General features: G+C 37.2%; 1 protein-coding gene across 4 annotated transcripts in view; it reads left to right on the top strand.

Moving 5' to 3' along the window:
- The first annotated feature begins 4351 nt into the window (after window positions 1-4351).
- The window catches only part of tpp2 (tripeptidyl peptidase 2), a 31412-nt gene continuing 10242 nt past the window's right edge, over window positions 4352-25521 (top strand). The window contains exons 1-23 of one of the 4 annotated variants that reach the window (XM_016240629.1): window positions 4352-4575; window positions 5424-5552; window positions 6977-7072; window positions 7179-7283; window positions 7999-8123; window positions 10503-10666; window positions 10741-10895; window positions 11998-12074; window positions 12864-12991; window positions 13338-13586; window positions 16064-16179; window positions 16255-16426; window positions 18644-18801; window positions 18881-18957; window positions 19030-19136; window positions 19230-19384; window positions 19502-19618; window positions 20256-20356; window positions 21400-21496; window positions 21610-21747; window positions 23114-23358; window positions 23433-23511; window positions 25172-25210. In XM_016240629.1, the coding sequence (XP_016096115.1) occupies window positions 4411-4575; window positions 5424-5552; window positions 6977-7072; window positions 7179-7283; window positions 7999-8123; window positions 10503-10666; window positions 10741-10895; window positions 11998-12074; window positions 12864-12991; window positions 13338-13586; window positions 16064-16179; window positions 16255-16426; window positions 18644-18801; window positions 18881-18957; window positions 19030-19136; window positions 19230-19384; window positions 19502-19618; window positions 20256-20356; window positions 21400-21496; window positions 21610-21747; window positions 23114-23358; window positions 23433-23511; window positions 25172-25210 (2994 nt within the window). In that variant the 5' untranslated portion in view covers window positions 4352-4410. Of the gene's footprint in view, window positions 4576-4684; window positions 4719-5423; window positions 5553-6976; window positions 7073-7178; window positions 7284-7998; window positions 8124-10502; window positions 10667-10740; window positions 10896-11997; window positions 12075-12863; window positions 12992-13337; window positions 13587-16063; window positions 16180-16254; window positions 16427-18643; window positions 18802-18880; window positions 18958-19029; window positions 19137-19229; window positions 19385-19501; window positions 19619-20255; window positions 20357-21399; window positions 21497-21609; window positions 21748-23113; window positions 23359-23432; window positions 23512-25168; window positions 25211-25521 lie in introns of those variants that run through there. The other 3 variants (XM_016240628.1, XM_016240631.1, XM_016240630.1) reach the window with 3 other exon arrangements.

Here is a 25521-nt window from a genome sequence, read left to right as displayed (position 1 = left end):
GAGAGTGGAAGCTGAAGCGCGCCTTGCAGGACATGGAGGCTCCAGCGCGCAAGAGCGGAAACTTAACATACGCCTTCATTTTTGCTCATAAAGGTAAGATTAATACATAATTCGGAATTGTAAATGGTATACGTTTATTTGTTTGCACTCACAAACAATATCATCAAAAACCTGTGCTTTTGTAAAATAATTAAGGAAAACAAACAGGGCTGCGTTTCCCAAAAGCTTCCTAACTTAAGTAGCACTTGAAAATCATCGCAGATCTACGAGTGCTCTGGAGTAATCGTAAAGACCTACACTCTTAAAAATAAAGGTGCTTCAAAAGGTTCTTCGAGCGATGCCATAGAAGAACCATTTTTGGTTCCACAAAGAACCATTCAGTCAAAGCTTCTTTAAAGAACCATCTCTTTCTTACCTTTTTGTAATCTGAAGAACCTTCTTTCACCACAAAGAACCTTTTGTGAAACAGAAAGGTTCTTCAGATGTTAAAGGTTCTTTATGGAACCATTTAGACAAAAAGGTTCTTCTATGGCATCGTGAAGCACCTTTATTTTTAAGAGTGTAAGTGCATCGTAAGAAGACGGATTTATGCGGTCACCTGCAGGACAATCGGCAGAATACACCTTTAACTGTATTCAAGTGCAATGTGATTATAATATAAGGATTTGATTGTACTTTATTGTACACTTTATTACTCGTTTTTTTAAATGAATTTATAAATGGATTATTTAAAAAGGGCAGAAAAAATAGAAATACAAATCTAAATGAAATAACTGAACAAAAAAAATGAATAAAATCAATAATGTAGGAAATATGCTTCAAAGATTGTGGAAAAAAAATCTGTCAATGACTTGCTGACTTGCACGAAAACCAGCAATGTATTGGACCCGGAAATAACGTTTCTATATAGATATTATACACTATAATATATATATATATATAAAGTATATTATATATTATTATGTAAAGTATAATATTATATGTATTTCTCTCTAAAGGTGCGTCCTGAGGAGATGGCGAGTCAGGATCGTCAACTTCATCTTGTGACACTGACTCAGAAAATACTAGTTCATTAATAAATAATTCAAATATCTCCTTAGTATTTTATTTATTTTTTAATGTTCTTTGGGCTTCTGTGGCAAGATTGTGTTTGCATGCAGTACAACATTTTAGTACCATGCTGAAAAATAAGATTAACGTCATAATATTTTAAGAATAAAGTCAAAATGACGATAATAAAATCAGGTTATGGGCCTAGTGCGTGAAGTTAATGTGAGAATTCCACCTATATACTCCGCCAAAAAAGTAAATAAAATAAAATAAAAAGTCTGTGGCATCATTCTTCACATTTAACATAAAAAAGCAATAAAAGGTAGGCTTATTGACGTTTTTTGAAACTCTAATTGATCGATTTCATGAAACATTAGTTTGTATTAAATTGTTCAGATTTTTTCAACATACATTCAACTATTTATTCATGTTTATTTCGTGCTGCAAATATTAAAGAGGAAAATATCACTGATTTACATGCTGCTTGAACTGAGACGAATATAGTTATCTCATTACAAATTTAGAAGCGTAAAAACACATTTATTGTTTGTAGTGTTTTATTATAAAGTTGACAGAAGGCTGACACTTTGTGTTTTAATATAAGTAACAAAGCACAAAGCTTATTGCGATTATTGGGTGGCTTGCGTGCTACAAATGATGAATGGACCTGAAAACGTTAAATATTATTTCCAAGCATTTATACCGTAAATAAAACAGCTTGTGAATACACGTAACGTTAATCAATTCAGAAAAATCAACAATAAGTCAATAACGTTATTTTATTTCCTTTGCTTACATTCAGTGATTTGGTAATAGGAGTGCATTGTTGTGGTAATTGTGCAATTTGTTTTTGTAAACTGCACAGTATTGTGTTGATTTGATACTTTGTAAGTCTATTTTTCCTGTCTCTCCTGTAAGAAAAGAGAAATCAGAAATGAGATCATTTTCATTTAACTCCATTGTTCACCTTGACAGCAATTATATTAAATAGAGAAATGGAGATGTTTGAGACAGAATTATCCTGCTTCTCGGATGTTTCTCACATGTGTCTCCTTTAGAGTTCTTAGAAGAGATCTCAGCAATGTCTCAAACTGCAGTCAAATGTCATATTCTGAAATGTCAGTATATGAATATTTCACATCAAAAGTTTCAACTTCAAAGCACAAAAGTGCACAGTTTGGCACAGAGAAAGAGAAGCACCCTCTTTACTTTTGAAAACATGATGATGGAGGTTTTTGTTGTGTATTTGATGATTAGAAACTAAATGAAAATATGATTCCTTCGAATTCATGGAAGTGAATTCCCTAGCAGTCAAAATGAATCTATATGTTTCTGATCCAAACTTTTACACTGAAATGTTGAAACATTTCAAAACCTATATTCTATGTACAATTTTTGTATATATATTTTTTGAGTAGCTGAAAAGCGTCATCAATTGATCACCATAAATGTAAACTCCTTTAGTGTTTAAAATCATCCCAGGAGTCCCAATTTGGACTGCTATAGTGTACGTTAATACACAGGGTTTAACACACAAACATGTTCTCTGATTCATTCATAATGATGTTCCTCTGAAAAAGAGAATTAGTTCATGAATAGTGGAGTAACAGCACACATCCAAATTCAGTTATACAATAATCACCAGTCTTTCAGCGAAGTGTGCTTCTGAATGATTTAACTGACCTTGAGAGCACTAACACAAAGTGAAAGCTGCTTGTATTTAAAGCACACTTCACATGTGTAAAGACATGGTCGCTCAGGACGGGTTTCTGACATTCCTCACTGCCAGGCCAGCACTGGACAGACAAATGGAAGCAGTATGTTGGAAACAAGCCCTCTCACTATAATAATCATCGTGGAACAATAAAGCCATCTAGTGGTTGAACACATTTAGCCACACAACTCAGCCAATGTTTCATATGATAATTTTGGAAATTAGGCTTCAAAATTAGTTTTTTTCCCTCTTTCAAACATGTATTGAGTTTCCAAAAATCCACATTGCAGTTACTGTCACTACTGTAACATTCATACACATCCTCTCAGACTAACCACTGCCAGATTACCATATTCACTGTAAATTGAATATCGAATATTGGTTTCACTGACAGGGCTTAGATTAAGACAGGATGAGACCTTAGTTAAATTGAGACATTGAAGTTTTTATTATTATTATTATTACTATTTTAATGTGCCTTAGTAAAAAAAATGACTGGTTTGCATCTGATACAAATCATTGGCACTGACGTATGAGATATGTCAGTGCAAGTTGCTTTCAGTTAAGACAGCTCAAACATGCATTTTAGTCTGGGACTGAGTAAGCCTTGTCTGTGAAACTGGACGTTCATTTATGTCTCATTGAATATTTCCCTATTACTGGCACATTTTTCTGTCAATTATAGCAATTTTAGCAATGTTAAAAGAATATATTACCCGCAAAATGAAAATTCTTGTTTACTCACCCTCATGTTAGTCTTGATTCATATTCTGTTAAAAACATTATCCTTAAACGTATATTGACAGTAATCCATACGACTTGTGCTCTGTAGTCTCTGTGTTCTGAAGTCACACAATAGTTTTGAATGAAGTACTTAATTTTTGTGAACTATTGATTTAAAATTGATTATAAATGCATTCATACCCAGGTAACAGGGAAAGTTCTCAGAACTTTGACTAATGTTCTGGCAAGGTTACGTTACGTTAATAGAATGTTAATTTGGGCAGTTATTTGGTCTTTAATAATGTTCTCAAAATGTTAGCCCAAAAATATTATTTTTACATCATTCATAGAAACTTTCATTTCTGAAACATTTAGAAATAATGTTTGTTTCAAAACAGTTGTAAATAAAAAACAAATCAAACAACAACAAAAAACTGGACGTTTTGAACATTCAGAAATAATGTTTTCATAACTTAATGGGAATGTTAGCAAAATGTTCTTAGAACATATTTTTGTTAGCTTGGTAGACTTATTTATTTATTTATTTATTGAGTATAAATCTCATTTACTTACAAATGAGACTAATACAAGCTTAAATGACCAGAAAGGTAAAATAATTCAATAGGCGCAGAATCCTGTAACGCCTGCAAACAAGTAGGAAACGAGTTTTTGTATTATTAAATTATTAAAGTTATTCTTATATAAGGTTATAAGTAATTAAATAAGTTATTAAGTATATAAATATTATGTGTGCAAGAATTATGAACTTAAAGCACATGAAACTGAGATGGAGATGTGTTTGTTAACGGTGGCTGAGATGAGTGTTACTGCACCTTTAAGAGAGTCGCTCGGCTCTCTCGCACATTGTGTCTTTGCCGGTCCACCGCTGTCGTGTTGTGTTTTCAATCTCGCTCTGTACGGTCATGTCTGCTCATTCCGCTGAAGATCCGTTCCCGTTTCACGGGCTGCTTCCGAAAAAAGAGACCGGTGCTGCCTCTTTCCTCACTAAATTCCCAGAGTACGATGGCCGAGGTGTGCTTATCGCGATCCTCGACACCGGGGTGGACCCAGGGGCCCCGGGCATGCAGGTAAATTGAGCCCGCGGCTGCGGTTTATCACTAGGCCGCAGTGGGGTTTCCTACCGTTTAACGGACCACAAATACTGGACATTACCGGAACTCCGGTGTCATATTTAAACAACGAAGCACTAACATATACGAAGTAAATCAAGGTGAATAAAGCTGTAAAATACATAAACGACATATTTGAAAGGACAAGCTGTGTCATCCTCATCAATGGCTCTCATTTACAAAGAACTAACGTTACCATAGTAATACCATCGTTTCTTTGAACTACCATGGTATTTTAAGGGAAACATTATATGATATATACCGTGATAAATTAATATGTTAGTCATTTATACAGTTAGATATCAAAGAACCTTTATATATATGACAAAGGCTGTGTTTCAAAACCTATTGAGTTGCCTACATAGACAGCACTATAGCATTTGATAGCATGCTGTTGATTTTGAGGCACAACTAGTTAGTGCTGTTTTGTGTGTTAGTGTTCACCAAAAACACATGATTTGTCTTGAGTTGTTGTGTTTAACTTGAGTTGTAAGAGGATCCAGCAGCTGTTTTGAGCTTTCACTCAACTGTCAGCAGTTCTTTTACACTACTGACTGAGCGATTCATGTGATGTACATGTCTTGTTTCTGTCTGTCCACCATCATTTTTAAAAGAAGAATGATCCTATAATGCTCATATGGCAACATGTGAGCTGATCTGTGCTTTTAAACACAGATTATTTATCATAAATATATAGTCATGCGTCTGTTTTAACATCTAAGTTTTCAAACGCAACCCGCTGTGAATCTGATATGATTTGTCTGACTCCAGACTGATGCTGAAATATCTCATGCTCTTTCATGTAGACCACAACAGATGGGAAACCCAAGATTGTGGACATCATCGACACGACGGGTAGCGGCGACGTGAACATGTCCACTGTGGTGGAGGTAAAGGACGGGGTCGTGACCGGACTGACGGGACGCACACTCAATGTAAGAGTGCTAGTAATCTGCACCTTTATATTAGGAGCCGCTGTCATTCATTACAGTTCACACAAGCTTTCAGATACTCGGGTTACTAAAACTATATCTGTGTGAACATCACAATAACACATTTGCATCTCATATTTCAAAAGAAAATAAAAGATGATATTTTTCCTTTTAGAAAATGCAGCCTGTTTCAGGACCATCAAGATTTTTTTACATTGTGACATTTTCATTTTAATTCTCAATGCAAAAGTACTCCGCAAACACTTAGTCAAGTGTAGTCAAACCTACATCCATTTGAGTTTTTATCCAATGCAAACTTGTATAGGTTTTTTTAATTGATCTTTTAACTTGTTATTTGTCATGAAAATAGCCAGGGAAGCTGGCATGGCATTAAAACACCAACAAATGCAAAACATATAATTCTCACATTACTGTGCATTACACAGAATGTTTTACTTTTTAGGGTTTTTTTTTTCTCAGTGGTGATGCTCATTTCCTAGTACAATATTTTCTACAGTGGAGTTGTAATACAAATTATTTTAATTCAGTATTACAACAAATATTTCCATGGTATACAAAGCATGTGCAAAAACATGTAGTTTGTTGCCATAAAAAAAAAAGTAGAGGGGAGAGTAGAGGGAGTTTTTGCCATTTAAGAGCATGTCATGAAAATAATGTCAAATGTAGCATGTATTCCCTCATGCAATATTCATTTAATTATTTATTTATAAAAAGTGTCAAAGAATCCAACAGAACAATACAATTATCTTCCCACCTCAAAATATATAAAAAAAAATATATATATATATATATATATATTTTTAGGGCTGCACGATAGATCACATGTGATTGTCATGCACATCTGACAAGCTATATCTCATTCATTATCGCATGCGATTAGTCTGCGATAATTAACACGATATTGCGTAGCTTGTCAGTGAACTACGGCTCTGTGTAGTAAATGTCGCTCCATCTGAAAGCACGTGCTGGAGATTTACTACTAATCACAGAATCGGCTTTACTGAAAAGATGCACATTACAATCACATGCGATTTATCGTGCAGCCCTAACACACACACACAATAACAGAACATAAAAATAATAACAGAAAATAAAGGAAAATGACATCAGGGATTGATTCACAGTCTGTGTTTAACGTTCCACTTTATCTGTCTGTTAACATAAAGGGGGTCCATATCTTATTAAATGCATCTACTTTGCCTCTAGTTACATATGTTAGTTTTTACAAAAAAAATATTTATTATTAAATAATTTTAAAAAATGTATAAAAAAATATTTTTTTTAATGTTGGGGTAAAATTTGAGTCAAACATGTTCTCGACAGGCTGTGTGAGATTCACTCCTCAATATTATTTTAATAACCACTCAGTTTTTCAGTAACACTAAAGGTTTCCTGTTTCTCTTCAGATTCCTGATGCTTGGGTGAATCCATCTGGGAAGTATCACATTGGAATAAAGAACGGTTATGATTTTTTCCCTAAAGCTCTTAAAGAGAGAATACAGGTAACACATGATGATTTGGTAGTGCTGCTGGTGTGCACATGTCAGCTTCATACAAGTGCATGTTTTGGCTTGTTTATACATAATGATTCCATGTCTGGTGATTCAGAAAGAGCGTAAGGAGAAGCTGTGGGATCCAGCACACAGAGCAGCTCTCGCTGAGGCCAGTCGCAGGATAGAAGATTTTGACCAGACTCACCCAAACCCATCACAGGTCAGATTGCTGCAAGTATTTGCATGCTTGAATAATGATGAATAATGATGACATTTTTTATTTATATAACTATGTCTTAGTTAGTAGTAGGGCTGGGCGATATAGCTAAAAAATGTATAAACGATATAATGTTTCCTATCGTTCGATATCGATAATTGAGCTGCTATATTTCTCTAATATTTTTAATGAATAATGCAGCAACTGCGCATCTTGTGGGCTAGACTTATAAAACATTAAAATGCAACAACGTCACTAACATCATGACGCTCTCAGACGCACACCTAACATTTGATTGTACTATTTTTGCATTCAAATGCAAATGTTTATTTTAAAATCGACTAATATTCTTTTTTTTTTTTTTTTCCCACAATCTCCTCATCACCGGCAGGCACCGCACCCAAATCAGCATTTGTTTGTGTCAAATGCAAATGTTTATTTTAAAATCGACTAATATTCTTTTTTTTTTTTTTTTTCCCACAATCTCCTCATCACAGGCAGGCACAGCACTCAATTCAGCATGTGTTCGTGTTTGTGTGTGCGGTCTGCGTCACTCATAGCACGTGCCTATAACGTGCGCTATATTGATCGTTATCGAAGAGGGTGTACCGTCGATTAATATCGATACCGTTTTATTGCCCAGGCCTAGTTAGTAGATGCTTGTTTTGCATGTTGAATATGGCTTAAAATAAATAAGGTTTGGTGTTTATGTTGTCAGATGGAGAAACTACAGAAGGAGGAACTACAGTGTCACGTGGAGCTGTTAGGATCCCTGGAGAAGAAATACAGTGATCCAGGGCCGGTTTATGACTGTATATCGTGGCACGACGGTGTCACATGGAGGTCAGAACATCCCCAACTAAACCACCAGCTTAAAAGGAATAGTTCACCCAAAAATGAAAATTTGCTGAAAATGTCCTCACTCTCAGGCCATCTAAAATGTAGAGGAGTTTGATTTTCATCAGATTTGGGGAAATTTAGTAGGGATGCTCGTTTCGGTTCATTTTCCCGACTGACAAATGCTGCTCGTTATCTGAACATTAACCGTTAACTGATAATATTTCAATATTAAATTAGTATTAATTATGGATGGACGAGTGTCTGTGACCCATTACAAATACACCTGCAGCGCTTCTGAGAACAAAGAAAAACAGAATAAAATAATAAATAGGCCTACACTAAATATTTTTTACTTAATTAACAAATTAAGATGATAAAACGAAAACACACACTGAATCCTTCTATGCGCTTTGAAGAACCGCATGTTTTTTCATCAGACATAAAAATAAAAAGCAGGCCTCAGTGCACAACTTATTTTTTCATTTTTACATTTTACAACTTGTTTTTATTTTAAAAAATTAACGTCGATGCTGTGTGACAGTCTGGAGGGCAGTCTGTTCCGTGGCAGAAAACACTGGTTTCTGCAGCGTTGAGCCTTGTAGCCAATCACATACATATCTGTTGATTTCATGAATGTAATGGCCAATCACAGGTGTTTATGTTAGGATCCATTCACCGCTCATAAAGCAGGAGTTTTGTTCAGTGTTGTTCAGTTTTGCTCACTTTTTCGAATCCTCTCATTAGAACAAACAAAATGTACACACGATGTAAATAAGAGATTCATTGTGCAGGAGTTTAGAGCTTCATTGAATATTACGGAACTTTGTGAGATTGCGAGATCTGAGATGAGTGACAGCTTTTTAATGATTATAAGGGGGAGCGCACTTTGTGTGCTTTCTAGGCTATAACCCATTCAGAATTTGACTCACAGATTCACTCTATGATAATCATTCATCCAATATTGCCTTTTGCCACTGTTGCCTTTACTTCTTTAGTTAAGTGAAGGCGGAGCGGGTGCTTGCGCAGGTAAATGTTTGTAGGCACGTGTGGTTGCACGTATCGAATATGTAATAAATATTTATAGAATATTTTTCTTTCACAATGCTGCAAACTTAAAAAAAAAAAAAACTTTTAAAACCTTTTTAAACAGTTTAACTGATAGTATTATTCGGTCAAATTTCTTACTTTCGGTTAACAGGTAAATAGTCAATATGAGCATCCCTAAAATGTAGCATTACATCACTTGCTCTCCAGTGAATCCTCTGCAGTGAATGGGTGCCGTCAGAATGAGCTGATAAAAAAATATCACAATCCACAAGTAATCCACACAACTCCAGTCCATTAATTAATATCTTGACTTCTTGTGAAGCCAGAAGTTGCGTTTTTGTAAGAAGTAAATCCATCATTATTATGTTTTTAACTTCAAATCCATAATTGTGAGTCCATAATCAGTAATGATGCTTCCTCCAGTGAAAAAGTGATCTGGTCTGAATCAGGAGAGAAATATGCACAGATCAAGCACTGTCTACGAGCCAAAACCGTCCAAAATAGTTATAAACAAATATGTGGGTGGATTTTGATGTGAGAGGACATGTGAGATGGACTTTCACTGTAGGAAGTGTTATTATGGATTATGGACTCGTATATTTTATCCAGAAGCAACAGTTTGAAGTCAAAAATGTCTTGATGGATTTGTTTCTTACAAACACACAGCTTTTGGCTTCACAAGACGTTAATTGATGGACTGGAGTCTTGTGGATTATTGTGATGTTTTTATCAGCTGTTTGGACTCTCATTCTGACGGCACCCTTTCACTGCAGAGGATCTATTGAAGAGCAAATGATATAATGCTACAAACTCATCTATATATGTGACCCTGGACCACAAAACCAGTCTCAAGTAGCTGGGGTATATTTGTAGCAATAGCCAAAAATACATTGTATGGGTCAAAATTATCGATTTTTCATTTATGCCAAACATCATTAGGATATGAAAGATCATGTTCCATGAAGCTATTTTGTAAATTTCCTATCGTAAATATATCAAAAATGTATTATCATTAGTAAAATGCATTGCTAAGGACTTCTTTTGGAAAACTTTAAAGGCTATTTTCTCAATATTTTTTATTTTTTTGCACCCTTAGATTCCAGATTTTCAAATAGTTGCATCTCGGCCGAATATCGTCCTATCCAAACAAACCATACTTTAATGGAAAGCTTATTTATTCAGCTTTCAGATTACGTATAAATCTCAATTTCAGAAAATTGACCCTTATGACTGGTTTTGTGGTCCAGGGTCACATATTAGAATGCCTGAGGGTGAGCTCATTGTCAGTGTATTAGTAAGATTTTTATGTTGTCCACAATCTTGTGTGTGTGTCAGGGCTGTGGTGGACACTTCTGAGACTGGAGACCTGACGTCCTGCTCTGTCCTGAGCTCATATCGAGAGAGACAGGAATATGCTACACTGGGATACGCAGAGATGCTCAATTACTCCATAAACATCTATGACGAGGGAAACACTCTGTGTATTGTCACCAGCGGAGGTGAGACTGATGATAATGAAATGTGTAGAAATTGATCATTGAGATGCTTTGCGCTGATCAGCATGTGTTTGCAGGAGCTCATGGGACGCACGTCGCTAGCATTGCAGCGGGTCACTTCCCTGATGAGCCCGAACGAAACGGTGTCGCTCCAGGAGCTCAGATCCTGGCTGTGAAGATCGGAGACACCCGCCTCAGCACCATGGAGACGGGCACCGGCCTCATACGAGCTGTAAGAGACTAACACTCAGTCATCATGACGTCTCTGCGTATAACATGAGTCCAGCTGTCAGGCATCGATACATCATCAAGAACTATTAATACTCTTTAATCAGGGCTATTTTAGTATTATCTATGAACTTTTATAGTAGCTTTTTTTTTAAATTTCAGTTTTCATTTTAATTTTAGTTTGAGTAATTTTGTTATGAAACTTTTTCTTTTTTTATATTTAAAAAACATTTCTAATATAAAAGTAAAAATGATTTATATTCAATTTAACAATTTTATTTCTGATTTAGTAATTTTTGTACTTCAAACTTAAAATTATTTTATTTCAGTTAGTTGCCAAACCAGCATTTCTAATTTTCATTCAAGTTTTTCATCTAACATTTATATTTTATTTCTGCTTTAAGTTAGCGAAAACGATTGTTAATAGTTTGTTTACAATAATAACACTTTAATCACTTAATAAATGTCTCGATGTCATTCATCAGTTACAAAAAAAAAAAAATCAAACCATGTAATTTTTTTTGTATGTGTTATGATTTGTTTTATATTATTCGGTACTGTATTCTATGAATGTTTGTAAGGTGTCATAGAGTGTTTTGAAAGGTGCCTATAAATAAATGCATTATTTATTTATTTAAAAAGAGATGCACAAACACACTTTGTGGTCAGTGGGTGATGTTGATAGTTAATCAGGCTGGACGTTATGGACCAAAAATTATATCTCTTTATTTTGAATTGTATTTTTTATGAATATTGGCAATACATGATACATATGTTTTTTCTTTGAAGTGGGACAAATGTTTAGTTTTACAAAGCCCCATTACAATAGTGCTTTTGCTAAATACTGCTCTCATAAAACTACAATTACTTGTGTTACATGAAAGATTTGACTTCCAACAACGAATAATTGAGGAAAAGTTATATTTTAGTCCGTGTGATCCGAATCTATTGTGTGCCGTTTGATTGACATGCAACCTCACTAAGATGCAGCCTGTGTTTTGAGAAGCACACTGTGAAAAGATCCTGTCAATACAGATACTTGATCTGATGAATAACTCCTTTATCATGGTTACTTTATTGATGTTATTTGTGATCTTTGTCTGCAGATGATTGAAGTCATAAACTATAAGTGTGATCTTGTGAACTACAGTTACGGGGAGGCGACACACTGGCCGAACTCAGGGTGAGGCACTCACACTGCGCTTCTGACGACAACTGACAACTGAAAAAATACACATTCAAAGTCAAGTCACATGTATTTCTATAACGCTTTATATAATACAGATTGTTTCAACGCAGCTTCACAGAAATAAACCTATTGTGTGCCGTTTGATTGACATGCAACCTCACTAAGATGCAGCCTGTGTTTTGAGAAGCACACTGTGAAAAGATCCTGTCAATACAGATACTTGATCTGATGAATAACTCCTTTATCATGGTTACTTTATTGATGTTATTTGTGATCTTTGTCTGCAGATGATTGAAGTCATAAACTATAAGTGTGATCTTGTGAACTACAGTTACGGGGAGGCGACACACTGGCCGAACTCAGGGTGAGGCACTCACACTGCGCTTCTGACGACAACTGTCAACTGAAAAAATACACATTCAAAGTCAAGTCACATGTATTTCTATAACGCTTTATATAATACAGATTGTTTCAATGCAGCTTCACAGAAATAAACAGGAAAATGACTGGATAAACCAGGAAATTTCTATTACAAAGCAAATTCATTTCAGCACTAAATCAGATAATAGTGTCATTAATTATTCAGATCAAATTTTTATTCTAATACAATAAGTGTCAGTGCAGTTAAATCAACAAAGCTGATTAGTAGTTGCATTGTTTGAACCACTTGTTAACTGGTTGGTGTTAAGAAAGCTCTGACCTTGTCCACAATCTTGTGTTGAAAAACAGCTGGATGGAACATGACATTATTAACTTGAGCATGATCCATGTCTGTTTTTTCAGGAGAATCTGTGAGATCATCACAGAAGCAGTACAGAAGTATAATGTGTTGTTTGTCTCGAGTGCTGGGAATAACGGCCCGTGTCTGTCCACCGTGGGCTGCCCTGGAGGAACAACCAGCAGTGTGATCGGTACTGACTGAGTTCGTCAGTTCAATATATTGCCATGATTGTGTTTACATAGAATATTGCCAAAGAATTATACATAAAACCAGCAATGACATGAAATATAACAATAACAAACAATGATAAAATATTTATTAAAATAAGGAGATCTGCACATGACAATGCAGATAAAAATATAATTCGGGGGAAGTCGTTTGTTCCATTGTTTTAGTTAAATCATGGCCACAGAATTGATACCCTCATTTTAGTAAATTGTGGCCATATTGTTCTAATTCAGGGGTCACCAAAATCTGTTCTAATCAAAAAGTTGCATAATGCAATCAGAAAACATTTGATGGTTCCTGGTGCGCAGGTGTGGGCGCTTACGTCACTCCCGATATGATGGTGGCCGAATACTCGCTGAGAGAGAAGCTTCCTCCGAACCAGTACACATGGTCATCCCGCGGACCCAGTACGGACGGCGCTCTGGGCGTCAGCATCAGCGCACCTGGAGGAGCCATCGCCTCCGTACCGAACTGGACGCTACGTGGCACACAGCTGATGAACGGCACCTCCATGTCCTCTCCGAATGCCTGTGGAGGAATTGCTCTTGTGCTCTCAGGTACAGATGCAGTTCAGCCCGTCAAGTTCATACTAAGGGCGTGCGATATTGACCAAAAAAAAATAAAAATCTCGGTATTTATTGGGATTTTGTCGATAATGATAATTAGATGATATTTGACTGTTTTTGTGCTGGTTTAGACCTGTCATGGACAGATGACTCTCAAAGCTTTTTATATTCTTCATGTTCTGTGCAGTGGTCAGTTCATAGCAGTGACAGAAATGACCTTTTCCACTATTAGTCGATATTTGTCAACGTAAATTGATTTCCAGGGGATTTTTAAAGGGGTGCTATTATGCTTTTTCACTTTTTCAACTTTAGTTAGGCCCAATTCTATTTTATACCCCTTCCCCTACCCCTCTGCCTACCCCTTCCCCTTGTCGCTTGAAACTGAGTGTCAAGGGGTAGGGGTGAAAATATCCCCCCAAGAATTGAGACACCACTACTGTATGTCACACGTCATCATATGTTATCTAGCTCCTACAATACACACACCTATACTGGTGTGCTGATGTGCATTAGAGCCTTTAATTACCGTTCTATATTAATGCGCTGCTTACTGACACATACACATCAGATATTGCACAGCTCACACATCCAGGAGCAAAGAAACTTGTCAACGCTGCCCCACGACTTTTATTAATAAGAGTTTAAATACTGAATCGCTCATTATATTTTCCAGCAACTAGAGGATAAAATCGCTTAAAGTCTTTGATTTTTCAAGCTGTTTAATGCCACTCAGTGGGTGTTGCATGCATCTGTCCAAAAGCAGTTAAATAAAATGTGCCCATCCATTAAAAAAAAGTCTCACACGGCTCCGGGGGGTGAACAAAGGCCCCCTGTAGCGAAACGATGCGTTTTTGTAAGAAAAAAATCCATATTCAAAACGTAATAATCACTTTAATGTAGCTTGCGCTCACTGTTGTACACTGGAAGCAGTTCCGGGCGGATGACGTTGAGGTCAGTGCTGCGCATGCGCAAGTGAGTCTCGTGAAAACCAGCGTTTGTTAACAGGAGCAAAGGAACCAAAGTTTCCTTACTTTAGCAAAGGAAAACCAGTCTCCTCTTGGCTTATATCGAAATCCTCCGACATTCTTCTTTACAAATCCTCGTTTTGTACTTCTAATTAGTGACCGTTGTTTTGTTTTGATCTCTCCGCTGCGCTTCCGCGTGCGTCACTTCTGAGTGGCGCATGCGCAAAGCTGACCTCATATGTCATCTGCCCAGAACTGCTTCGGTTTACAACGGTGAGCGCAAGCTAGATTCAAGTGATTATTATGTTTTGAAAATGGATCTTTTTCTTACAAAAACGCATCGATTCGCTACAGAAGGCCTTTGTTCACCCCCCGGAGCCATGTGAGACACTTTTATTTTTTTAATGGATGAGCGCGTTTTATTTAACTGCTTTTGGACGGATGCGTGCAACACCCGCTGAGTGCCATGAAACAGCTTGAAAGATCAAAGACCATTTTTAATATTACTCCGACTGGATTAGCCTGAAAGAATAAAGTAATATACACCTAGGATGACTTGAGGGTGAGTAATTTATGGGCTAATTTTTATTTTTGGGTGAACTAACCCTTTAAGTGGCTGATTCATTCATCCACTGAATCATTTATTAAACTGACTTCATTAAACATGTATTCATTCAGTAATGAATCACTTCTGTGTGTTTCTCAGAGACGCAAAGCAGTTCTGCTGTGGTTTCATAAGGACATTTTCATTGGCAAAATAAAGCAAAAACAGACAATATTGACAAAAAAATGTGTCTAAAATGTAGTGCAAAATGTTAACTTTTTGTTTATTGAACTGTTTTAAAACCACAATGACATTCACAGTCTTGTTGATAATCTGGAAAACAGCACTGTTGCTTGTGTGGTATTGCTTAATTTTTTGATACAAGACCAAACTCATGGCAAAATTTTTTGGGTGAACTAACCCTTTAAGTGGCTGATTCATTCATCCACTGAATCATTTATTAAACTGACTTCATTAAACATGTATTCATTCAGTAATGAATCACTTCTGTGTGTTTCTCAGAGACGCAAAGCAGTTCTGCTGTGGTTTTATAAGGACATTTTCATTGGCAAAATAAAGCAAAAACAGACAATATTGACAAAAAATGTGTCTAAAATGTAGCGCAAAATGTTAACTTTTTGTTTATTGAACTGTTTTAAAACCACAATGACATTCACAGTCTTGTTGATATTCTGGAAAACAGCACTGTTGCTTGTGTGGTATTGCTTAATTTTTTGATACAAGACCAAACTCATGGCAAAAAAATGGCGCTGTATATCTTGAAGTTTTGGGTTGTTCTAACTGCATTAAAATGGGTGCATCGCACAATTAAAGTGTGAGCTATCAGGGCATTTTGGCAAAGAGAGTGGCATCATGATGTGATTGTAGATGATGCATAGCACACTCCCAGCTCGCACATTTGTGCTCTAAATACTGAGTTGTGTGTGTGTGTTTGTCAGGTCTGAAGCAGAACGACGTTCGGCCCACAGTGCCAGCGGTCCGCAGGGCTCTGGAGAACACGGCTCTGAAAGTGGAGGATATAGAGGTGTTTGCGCAGGGCCACGGCATCATTCAGGTACTGAGGAGCAGAGCAGTGATGCTCATGATGCACATGTCCATGCGTTCATGATTGTGTTTATGTGATGCGCAGGTGGAGCGGGCGTTCGACTACCTCATGCAGCATGCATCGCTGCCTACCAGTAGCCTCGGCTTCACTGTGACCGTAGGAGCACAGCGAGGCATCTACCTCAGGAACCCGACCCAGGTCACTGCACCATCTGATCATGGGGTCGGCATCGAGCCTGTGTTTCCTGAGAACACAGGTACACGCAACAGTTCATAGTGGAGCTGAATGCATTGGAGAATATTTTTAGAGAGAAAGCTTAATCAGGTTGATGCCAAAACAAGCATGAAGTTAATAACAGTTTATTATTTGACCCGTTTAACTTGGTCTGATTTAGAACACTCAATACAAGCTCTTATAGATCCTCATGTCACGTATACCAGGGTTATCCTGAGAACACAGGTACACGCAACAGTTCATAGTGGAGCTGAATGCATTGGAGAATATTTTTAGAGAGAAAGCTTAATCAGGTTGATGCCAAAACAAGCATGAAGTTAATAACAGTTTATTATTTGACCCGTTTAACCTGGTCTGATTTAGAACACTCAATACAAGCTCTTATAGATCCTCATGTCACATATACCAGGGTTATTATCGTTAAAGGGGTCCTATTATGCTTTTTCACTTTCAACTTTAGTTAGTCTGTAATGTTGCTGTTTGAGCATAAAAAAGATCTGCAAAGTTACAAAGTTCAAAGTCCACTTCAAAAGAAGATATTTTATTTAACAGAAATCACTTTTCAAAAACTACAACGAACGACTTGTTTGGACTATAACGCATATTGTCCGGGATTTGTGATCACAAATATCGACGAATGGGACGAGACCTGGTTGAGCTGCACTAGAGAAGATAACGAGTGTTATCACTATGTCGGAGACACGCTAGCTTTCCCAAGGCAGACGAACTTAGAGTGGTTACAATCTTCCGGGTATAAATCGCGCTCAAATTTATTTGATTTTTACGCAGTATTTACACTGAAGATCGCAGGCGGCTATGGTAAGAGCATGACATTTCCCGACCAGGCGCCGAGTGCTGCCAATCACAACACACACTGGCCCAGCTAACCAATCGCAGCACATTTCGTATTTCAGAAGGCGGGCCTTCATTTGATACAGGAACTATTCGAGCCGTTCATGCCAGACTGGGGAGAGAGGTGTTGTAATAATGTAAAATATGTGAAAAATAATGTGTTTTTCTAACAACCTAGTATGAGAGCCTGTTCTAGTACACCCCCAAAACAAAATCAAGACTTTGTAAAAGAGCATAATAGGACCCCTTTAACTAATTTTTTTTTCTTCATAAAATAAACATTAACTGAAATAAAATAAACATTACCTGAGAGAAAATAAAACACAAACTTTATTTTAGCTAGTTGCCAAGGTGTTTAATTTAAGTTGACGTACTTGTATAACTAAATAAACTAAACATGGGACTTAAAAAAATTATACATTTCATTATAAAAATAATGAAAATGGCAAAATGCACAACTAAATTATATATATATATAAAAAAAAAAAACATTAAATAAAATTAAAATGGAAACAGAAAATATATAAATAAAATCTCATTCAAATTTACATATATCCTATAATAGTATATTTGTGATATTAAAATAACAAATGCATATGAGAGACTTGATTCAATTCATTCCTATAGAGTTTGATGTTAACACATTGCAAAACTAATGATGCGATACTCTGATATTCATAAAATTGTACAGCATAAACCAGTATTGAGTACAGTAATACTTTTTTATTAGATTGAACTCTTTTGTTTAAATGTTTAGGATTGGTAATTTTTTTTGTTTCTGAAAGCAGTCTCTTCTGCTCACCTAGGCTGCATTTATTTGATCAAAAATACATTAAAAACTGTAATATTGTGAAATATTACAATTTCAAATAGCTGTTTTCTTTGTGAATATTTGTCAAATGTAATTTATTTCTGTGATCAAAGCTGAATTTTTGGCATCATTACTCCATTCTTGAGTGTCACATGATCCTTCAGAAATTATTCTAATATGCTGATTTGCTGCTCAAGAAACATTTCTGATTATTATCAATGTTGAAAACAGTTGTGCTGCTTCATATTTTTGTGGAAACAGTGATACATTTTATTTTTCAGGATTCTTTGATGAATAGAAAGCTCAAAAGATTTTATATTTTAAAAGCATTAAAATCATTTATTTGAAATAGAAATCTTTTGTAATTTTACAAATTTCTTTACTGTTACTTTTGATCAGTTTAATGCGTCATTGATGAATAAATAGTGACCCCAAACATTTGAACGGTAGTGTATTTATGACCATCATTTCTCTTGACTGGTCCAACATTTCTTTAATTTCTGAAACAGACATCATTAGGATGTGTATGTGAGTTTTTACCCATGTGTAATGGATTGTGTGATGTTTTCTCTGCAGAGAACTCGGCCCGTATCTTGCTGCAGCTGCATCTGGCTCTCGTCTGCAACGCTACCTGGGTTCACTGTCCATCACACCTAGAGCTCATGAATCAGTGCCGCCACGTCAACATCCGCATAGACCCGCAGGGCCTGCGAGAGGGTCTGCACTACACTGAGGCACGTTCGCAGATCTCATCCATGTGCATACACTATTTGACTGTCCTGATCTGTGACGATGTGTGTGTGTGTTTTCCAGGTGTGTGGATACGACACGGCCGCTCTCAGCGCCGGTCCTCTCTTCAGAGTTCCTATAACGGTTATAATCCCTGCGAAGTACGTCCAACTGCTCTCTTCCGCTAGCATCTATGTTTCTGCTGGTGTGTGACATGTGTTTCTGTCTTATAGAGTAGCTGATAGTCGCAGTCAAGAGATCACGTTCACAGACGTCCACTTCAGACCAGGACAGATCCGGCGCCATTTCATTACCGTCCCTCATGGAGCATCATGGGCAGGTAATATTTGTGTGAATGAATGATGCATCACTGCAGTTTTGTGCAGACATAGATCTATGATCTAATTATTCAGTGCATCCGTGTCTCTTTCAGAAATCTCATTAACGTCTCACTCTGGAGATGTGTCGTCGAAGTTTGTCCTGCATGCAGTTCATCTGGTGAAGCAGCGAGCGTATCGAGCCAATGAGTTTTATAAGTTCTCATCTCTGCTGGAGAAAGGCTCACTCACGGAGGCTTTTCCTGTGCTGGTACAAAATACACATACTCTCGTATATTTATTTCTGTGGTTATTTTACACACGTGATTCAATCCTAGTTTTTCTGTGTCTGTCAGGTCACATGTTCATCTGTGTGTGTCTTTTTCAGCCAGGACGGACTTTGGAACTCTGTGTTGCTCGCTGGTGGGCGAGTCTCGGTGACGTCACCATTGATTATGTCATTTCCTTCCACGGGCTGGTGACGTCACCCTCTCCTCTTCATATTGTGAGTATCTTCAGGTTTTAGTATTTAACAGCACCTTTCTGTTTGGAGTCAGTAAGAAATAAATACTTTTGTTCAGCAAAGATGCATTAAACTGATCAAAAGTAACAGTAAAGACATTTATAATGTTACAAAAGATTTCTATTTCAAATAAATACTGTTCTTTTAACTTTCTATTCATCAAAGAGTCCTGGAAATTAAAATGCATCATGGTTTACACAAAAATATAAAGCAGCACAACCGTTTTCAACATTGATAATAATCAGAAATGTTTCTTGAGCAGCAAATCAGCCTATTAGAATGATTTCTGAAGGATCACGTGACACTGAAGACTGGAGTAATGATGCCGAAAAATTCAGCTTTGATCACTGGAATAAATTAAATTTTACAATATATTCACATAGAACACAGCTATTTGAAATTGTAATAATATTTCATAATATTGTTGTTTTTATGGTATTTTTGATCAAATAAATGCAGCCTTGGTGAGCAGAAGAGGCTTCTTTCGAAAACATTAAAAAGTCTTACTGACCCCTAACTTTGCAAACTTCTTTAGGTCCCTTAGTTTCATGGTTTTACTTTCAGCAGCATGTGTCAGGTTCATTAATTGCTCTTGTTTTTTGTGTGTTTCTGTATGTAGCATGCCTCTGAAGGGATTTCTAGTTTTGAGGTTTGTTCTCCATTGAGATATGAAGATGTTTCTCCAACAATCACGCTAAAGAACTGGGTTCAGCCTCTCAGGTAAACACATACATGTGCAGAAACATCTCAGTTTCACTCATCTGATGTCTGCTTATTTTGTGTTGTGAAAAAAAATGCCGGTGTACCAGCTCTAATGCCATGGCGAAAGTTTGAGCAAAACACACTAACTGTTCTGCCTTTGTCTGCACAGACCAGCACAGAACACTATTTAGATCTAAAATAAACATGCGATTTATTTCCCAGCAGTTTACCTTCACAGACATAACTGACTGTTTTTGAAACTCATGTGTATTTTTAATGTGAACTTGGGTGTGAATGAGAACTTAGTTGAGTACTCACATGCCTGTGACAGCCGCTTTCTGTCCGTGTGCTTTCGGATGTGTGCTCTCAGAAAACCATATGTCAGAAGTTTAAACTCATATGGTTTAAACCGCATGATTTCAGTGCGATAAACATGAGAACCATAACAGATGTTTTTAGGAGGTCCGAGCTGTAATGGCGCAGCTCTATTCTGGAATAGGAGGCGGGGAGCAGCAGCTCATTTGCATTTTAAGAGACAGTTCGCCAAAAGGCAGATTCGAGCCCGGGTCGATTGCGTCAAAAGGAGTATGACACACGCTTTATCATCTATGCCACTGAATCTGACGATTGATGACCGTCTTTTGTAATGTTGACTAGCCCAGTCACACGTTGGTGGGCAGAGTAAGTGTAAATAGCCTCTGCCAACAAGGCGGCCTATTTGCGCAGTTGCCCACAGAAAAAAACAGGGGGTGCTGCAGCACCCTCAGCACCCCCACTTCCCACGCCTATGCCAAAGTCTTCCCAAGCTTCCTAAAGCCTTTGAAACCATCATACCATCCTGATCTAGTGTACACATTCACGTTTACTGTCTGAATGATGTTCAGTGAAGCCCAGAAATAAAGTAGGGACTGGGTTGTTGGATATGAAATGCTTTTTCTCTTTGATCATAAAGCACCTTCCTAAGATGAAGAGCTCCAAAAAGAACACTTTAGAAACCTTCAAATCAAATGTTTACTTTCTGCACGATTAATCTCTCTACTGTGTGTGTTTCTTCTCCACAGGCCTGTAAGTGCTAAAATAAAACCCCTTGGTGCTAGAGATGTGTTACCAAACAACAGACAACTCTATGAGATCGTTCTCACGTATAATTTCCATCAGGTGAGTGTGATGATACCTGTATGTCTATGCATTTTTGATAGTGAATTATAATTTTGTTTACACCGTGGGTTGATTTATTGATTGTTGTTACATTACTGATCTTGTGCTTTCAGCCTAAGAGTGGCGAGGTGACGCCCAGCTGTCCGCTGCTATGTGAGTTATTATACGAATCTGAGTTTGACAGTCAACTCTGGCTCCTGTTTGACCAGAACAAGAGACTCATGGGCTCTGGAGATGCCTACCCACACCAGGTAAGCAGAACACCACTGACCTGCTGCACAACCTTAACATGATCACATGATGACCTAAAACTGCCAAACTGCAGGTTTTATGTTGTGATTTCAGATTGTGATAGAAATACTTAAGCCACAATCAAACTAAAGAAAAGTTGTAATTAAATATAATTTATCAAATTAAAACCATTCTGTGATGGAGCCTTTTCCAGTTTCAAAAATAACTTCTCTTTAAAGGGTTAGTACACCCAAAAATGAAAATTCTGTCATTAATTACTCGCCCTCATGTCGTTCCACACCCCTAAGACCTTCGTTCATCTTCAGAACACAAATTAAGATATTTTTTTATCAAATCCGATGGCTCAGAGAGGCCTCCATTGACAGCAACGCCACCCAAACTCTTTAAGATCCATTAAGGTATTAAAGACTTCATTAAAACAGTCGACGTGACCTACAGTGGTTCTACAATAATTTTATGAAGCGACGAAAATACTTTTTGTGTGCAAAAACAAAACAAAAATACAACTTTATTCAGCAATCTCTTCTCTTCCCTGTCATTATCCTTACGCGGTTAACGCAGTAAGCACAGTGAAGGCTTCCGTGCTCTACGTCCGAACGTCGGCTCATTATTGGCCAAAGCTGCACATGTGAGCAGCGCGATGCATGCGTGTGATGCTGATGCAGGAGCCGTCCAATAATGAGCCGCTGTTCTGACGTAGAACCTGGAAGCGCTGGACGTAAACAGCGTATGAGAATGACACCGAAAAGGAGAGGTTCGGTCATTATTTTTGTTTTGTTTTCGGGCACAAAAAGTATTCTCGTCGCTTCATAAAATTATTGTAGAGCCACTGTAGTCGCGTCGACTGTTTTAACAACGTCTTTAGTACCTTTATGGATCTTGAGAGTTTGGGGGGCGTTGCTGTCAATGGAGGCCTCTCTGAGCCATCGGATTTGATAAAAAATATCTTAATTTGTGTTCTGAAGATGAACAAAGGTCTTAGGGGGGGTGGAACGACATGAGGGTGAGTAATTAATGACAGAATTTTCATTTTTGGGTGAACTAGCCCTTTAAGATTTCCAGCATTCAACACAATTTCTGCTAAATTGGGCTGCACAATTTCACCATGAAGTCTAATTATTATTATTGTTGTTGTTATTGTTATTAATGCATATTCATTGAAACTTTTTACAAATTGAGACCGCAATATTACCTTTGTACTGAGAGGTAAAAAATGTTTTTTTTTTTTAAATAAATAAACTGTCAGAACAGGACATTTTCTCATCTTATAAAAGTCCGTTTTAATTTTGTGCAATAACATGCAGAAGTTGGGAACACCTACTATACCCTGCAGTATTTATTTGAGATGTTGTTCCTCTGTGGCAGTACTCTCTGAAGCTGGAGAAGGGCGACTACACGGTGCGTCTGCAGGTGCGTCACGAGCAGCAGAGTGAGCTGGAACGTTTGAAGGACCTGACGTTCGTCGTGTCTCACCGTCTCTCCAACACGCTCTCGCTGGACATCTATGAGATGCACCGTGCTGCCATGCTGTCCAAGAAGAAGGCCAACTCCATCACGCTGAGCCCCAGTGCGTCACAGCCCTTCTACATCACTGCCCTGCCCGACGACAAGTGAGTGTCCATCCAGCCGCTGCTGTTGAGATCTGAGCCATCAGAGGATGCAGATGTTTGTCTTTGTGTTTCAGGATCCCTAAAGGTGCTGGTCCAGGGGGGTACATCACTGGCTCTCTGGTTCTGCCCAAGAGTGAGTTCGGCAAAAAAGCAGTGAGTCACCAGTCTCTTCAAACCCAATGTTCTTTCGGCTCATCTGTAGATTTGTAAGCTGCTTCTCTGTGGTCCTGATGCTGCTTTTTCTTGTATTTTTATCGCTCAGTCTCTCTCACGTGTGAGGGTTTGCGATATTGACAAGAATGACCACTTAACATCGTCTGCCATTTTGTCTATAATGATAATTAGACAATATTTAGCTGTGTGTGTTTTTGGTCTGTCGTGTCAGCTGACTCCCAAAGCTTTTCTTATTTGTCATATTCTCTGCAGTGCTTTGTTCACTGCAGTGACAGAAACATTTTAATTGAGGGGTGTCATTTGCCACCTTAAATTAAATTCCAGGGCATTTTTACATTTAATTAGATGTATGCATCATCCTTTACGTTAAATTCTTACATTCTTACATAAATTCAATTTGAATAAGACCTTACAGACTGTTAAAATCAAATGAAATCAGTATCAACAAAATCCATCTTTGCACTGCAGAAGCAGCACAGAATCTACATCTGAAGCTGTTTAGGAGTATGTACACTGCAATTACAATTGCATAAATAATGTTCTAAAAAATATGATTTTGTATATTGAAATATGAAATTATTTTATTTTTAAGTGAAATGATACTTCAGTGTCTTAAGTGAGTCATTGAATCATTTCACACTATTGATTTGTACAAACAGCCGATTCATTCATGAACAAAGCAAGGCACTGTCTTAATGAGTGAGCCGTTGAATCATTGACTCAACTGATTCATACGAACGGCTGGTTTATTCATGAACGAAGCAAGTGACGTCTTTATGAATCGATTATTGAATTATTAATTCATTCCAAAAGACTGATTTATTGTAGCTCTGGTTGTAACTCAAAATATTGTCGTCTTGTTTACTGTTTAAAATCAATATTACATTCACAATTGTGCAGATATATCAAGAAAAACAGCTTGTCTTGCTTTTGTGATATAAATATAAACATTTTGGCCCCATATATTGAATTTAATTTAAAAAAATGTATTTTGCAGAGTGATTGACAGACTCAATAATGTCAGCTTCCACATTGTTTAAACAACTATTATGATCTTGTCATAGACTGTACATATCGCACACCCCTACTCGCGTGTGTTCAGTAATGGTTTGGTTCTGTTCTCTGTCTGATCAGCTGGTATCGTCTCGTCATGCTTCACTCATCCAGAGACTCTGATCATTGTGTTCTGTGCTTTACAATGACTCCAGATGATTTGAGATGCTATCTAAAGTTTGTTACGAGTCCAGTAACAAGAAACAGCACTATGAAACAAAAGCATGTCTAAGCTTTATTCCTTTCCACTGTCATGGTGCTGGTGAACAATCTGACTAGTGTGAGCTGAGTTCTCCAGAGCAAGTTACATTGCATCTCATTTACGTCTGTCTTCTTTGATTGTCCACAGAGCGTCCAGCACTGTTTCATTGGGCTTTCTGTCTGTCAGTTCAAGTTTAAGAGCTCATTTACTGGGGTTTTTACTGTCACTGTCCTGTATATAATCATCCTGTCATTGTCAACTGTACTGCTGCACCTTGCAGTGAATCATGATGATGTGAAGGAGTAGAGAGCAGAGTATAGTGAGGACAGAGTGTGTGTGTGTGTGTGAGATTCTCTCTCTGATGTGTGTTATTCTGACCAGCAGGGACAAGCATCAGCCAAACGACAAGGAAAATTTAAAAAGGTACTGGACGGGTAGAGAAAGACCAGAACTTCTGCCATGTAATATCATATTTATATTGCAGGGGTCCAATTAAATGAGCCATTTAATGACAATATTATGTGAATAATACAAACAAACCCTAAATTCACACTCCCACATTAGTGCTGGGCAGCATGACCAATATATTGTTTTTTCTGCAAATTATATATTCCGTAAACACGTGTTAATGTCTATTTCTGATAATCCAGCAAATTAAATGATTATCTGATTTTAAAGGGGCCATATGAAGCTGTTAAAAATAACATTATTTTGTGTATTTGGTGTAATGAAAT

This window comes from Sinocyclocheilus grahami, unplaced genomic scaffold (genome assembly GCF_001515645.1).
Source record: "Sinocyclocheilus grahami isolate Dianchi unplaced genomic scaffold, SAMN03320097.WGS_v1.1 scaffold595.1, whole genome shotgun sequence".
In the NCBI taxonomy this organism is placed as follows: Eukaryota; Metazoa; Chordata; class Actinopteri; order Cypriniformes; family Cyprinidae; genus Sinocyclocheilus; species Sinocyclocheilus grahami.
This window is presented reverse-complemented; position numbering and strand designations above follow the sequence as displayed.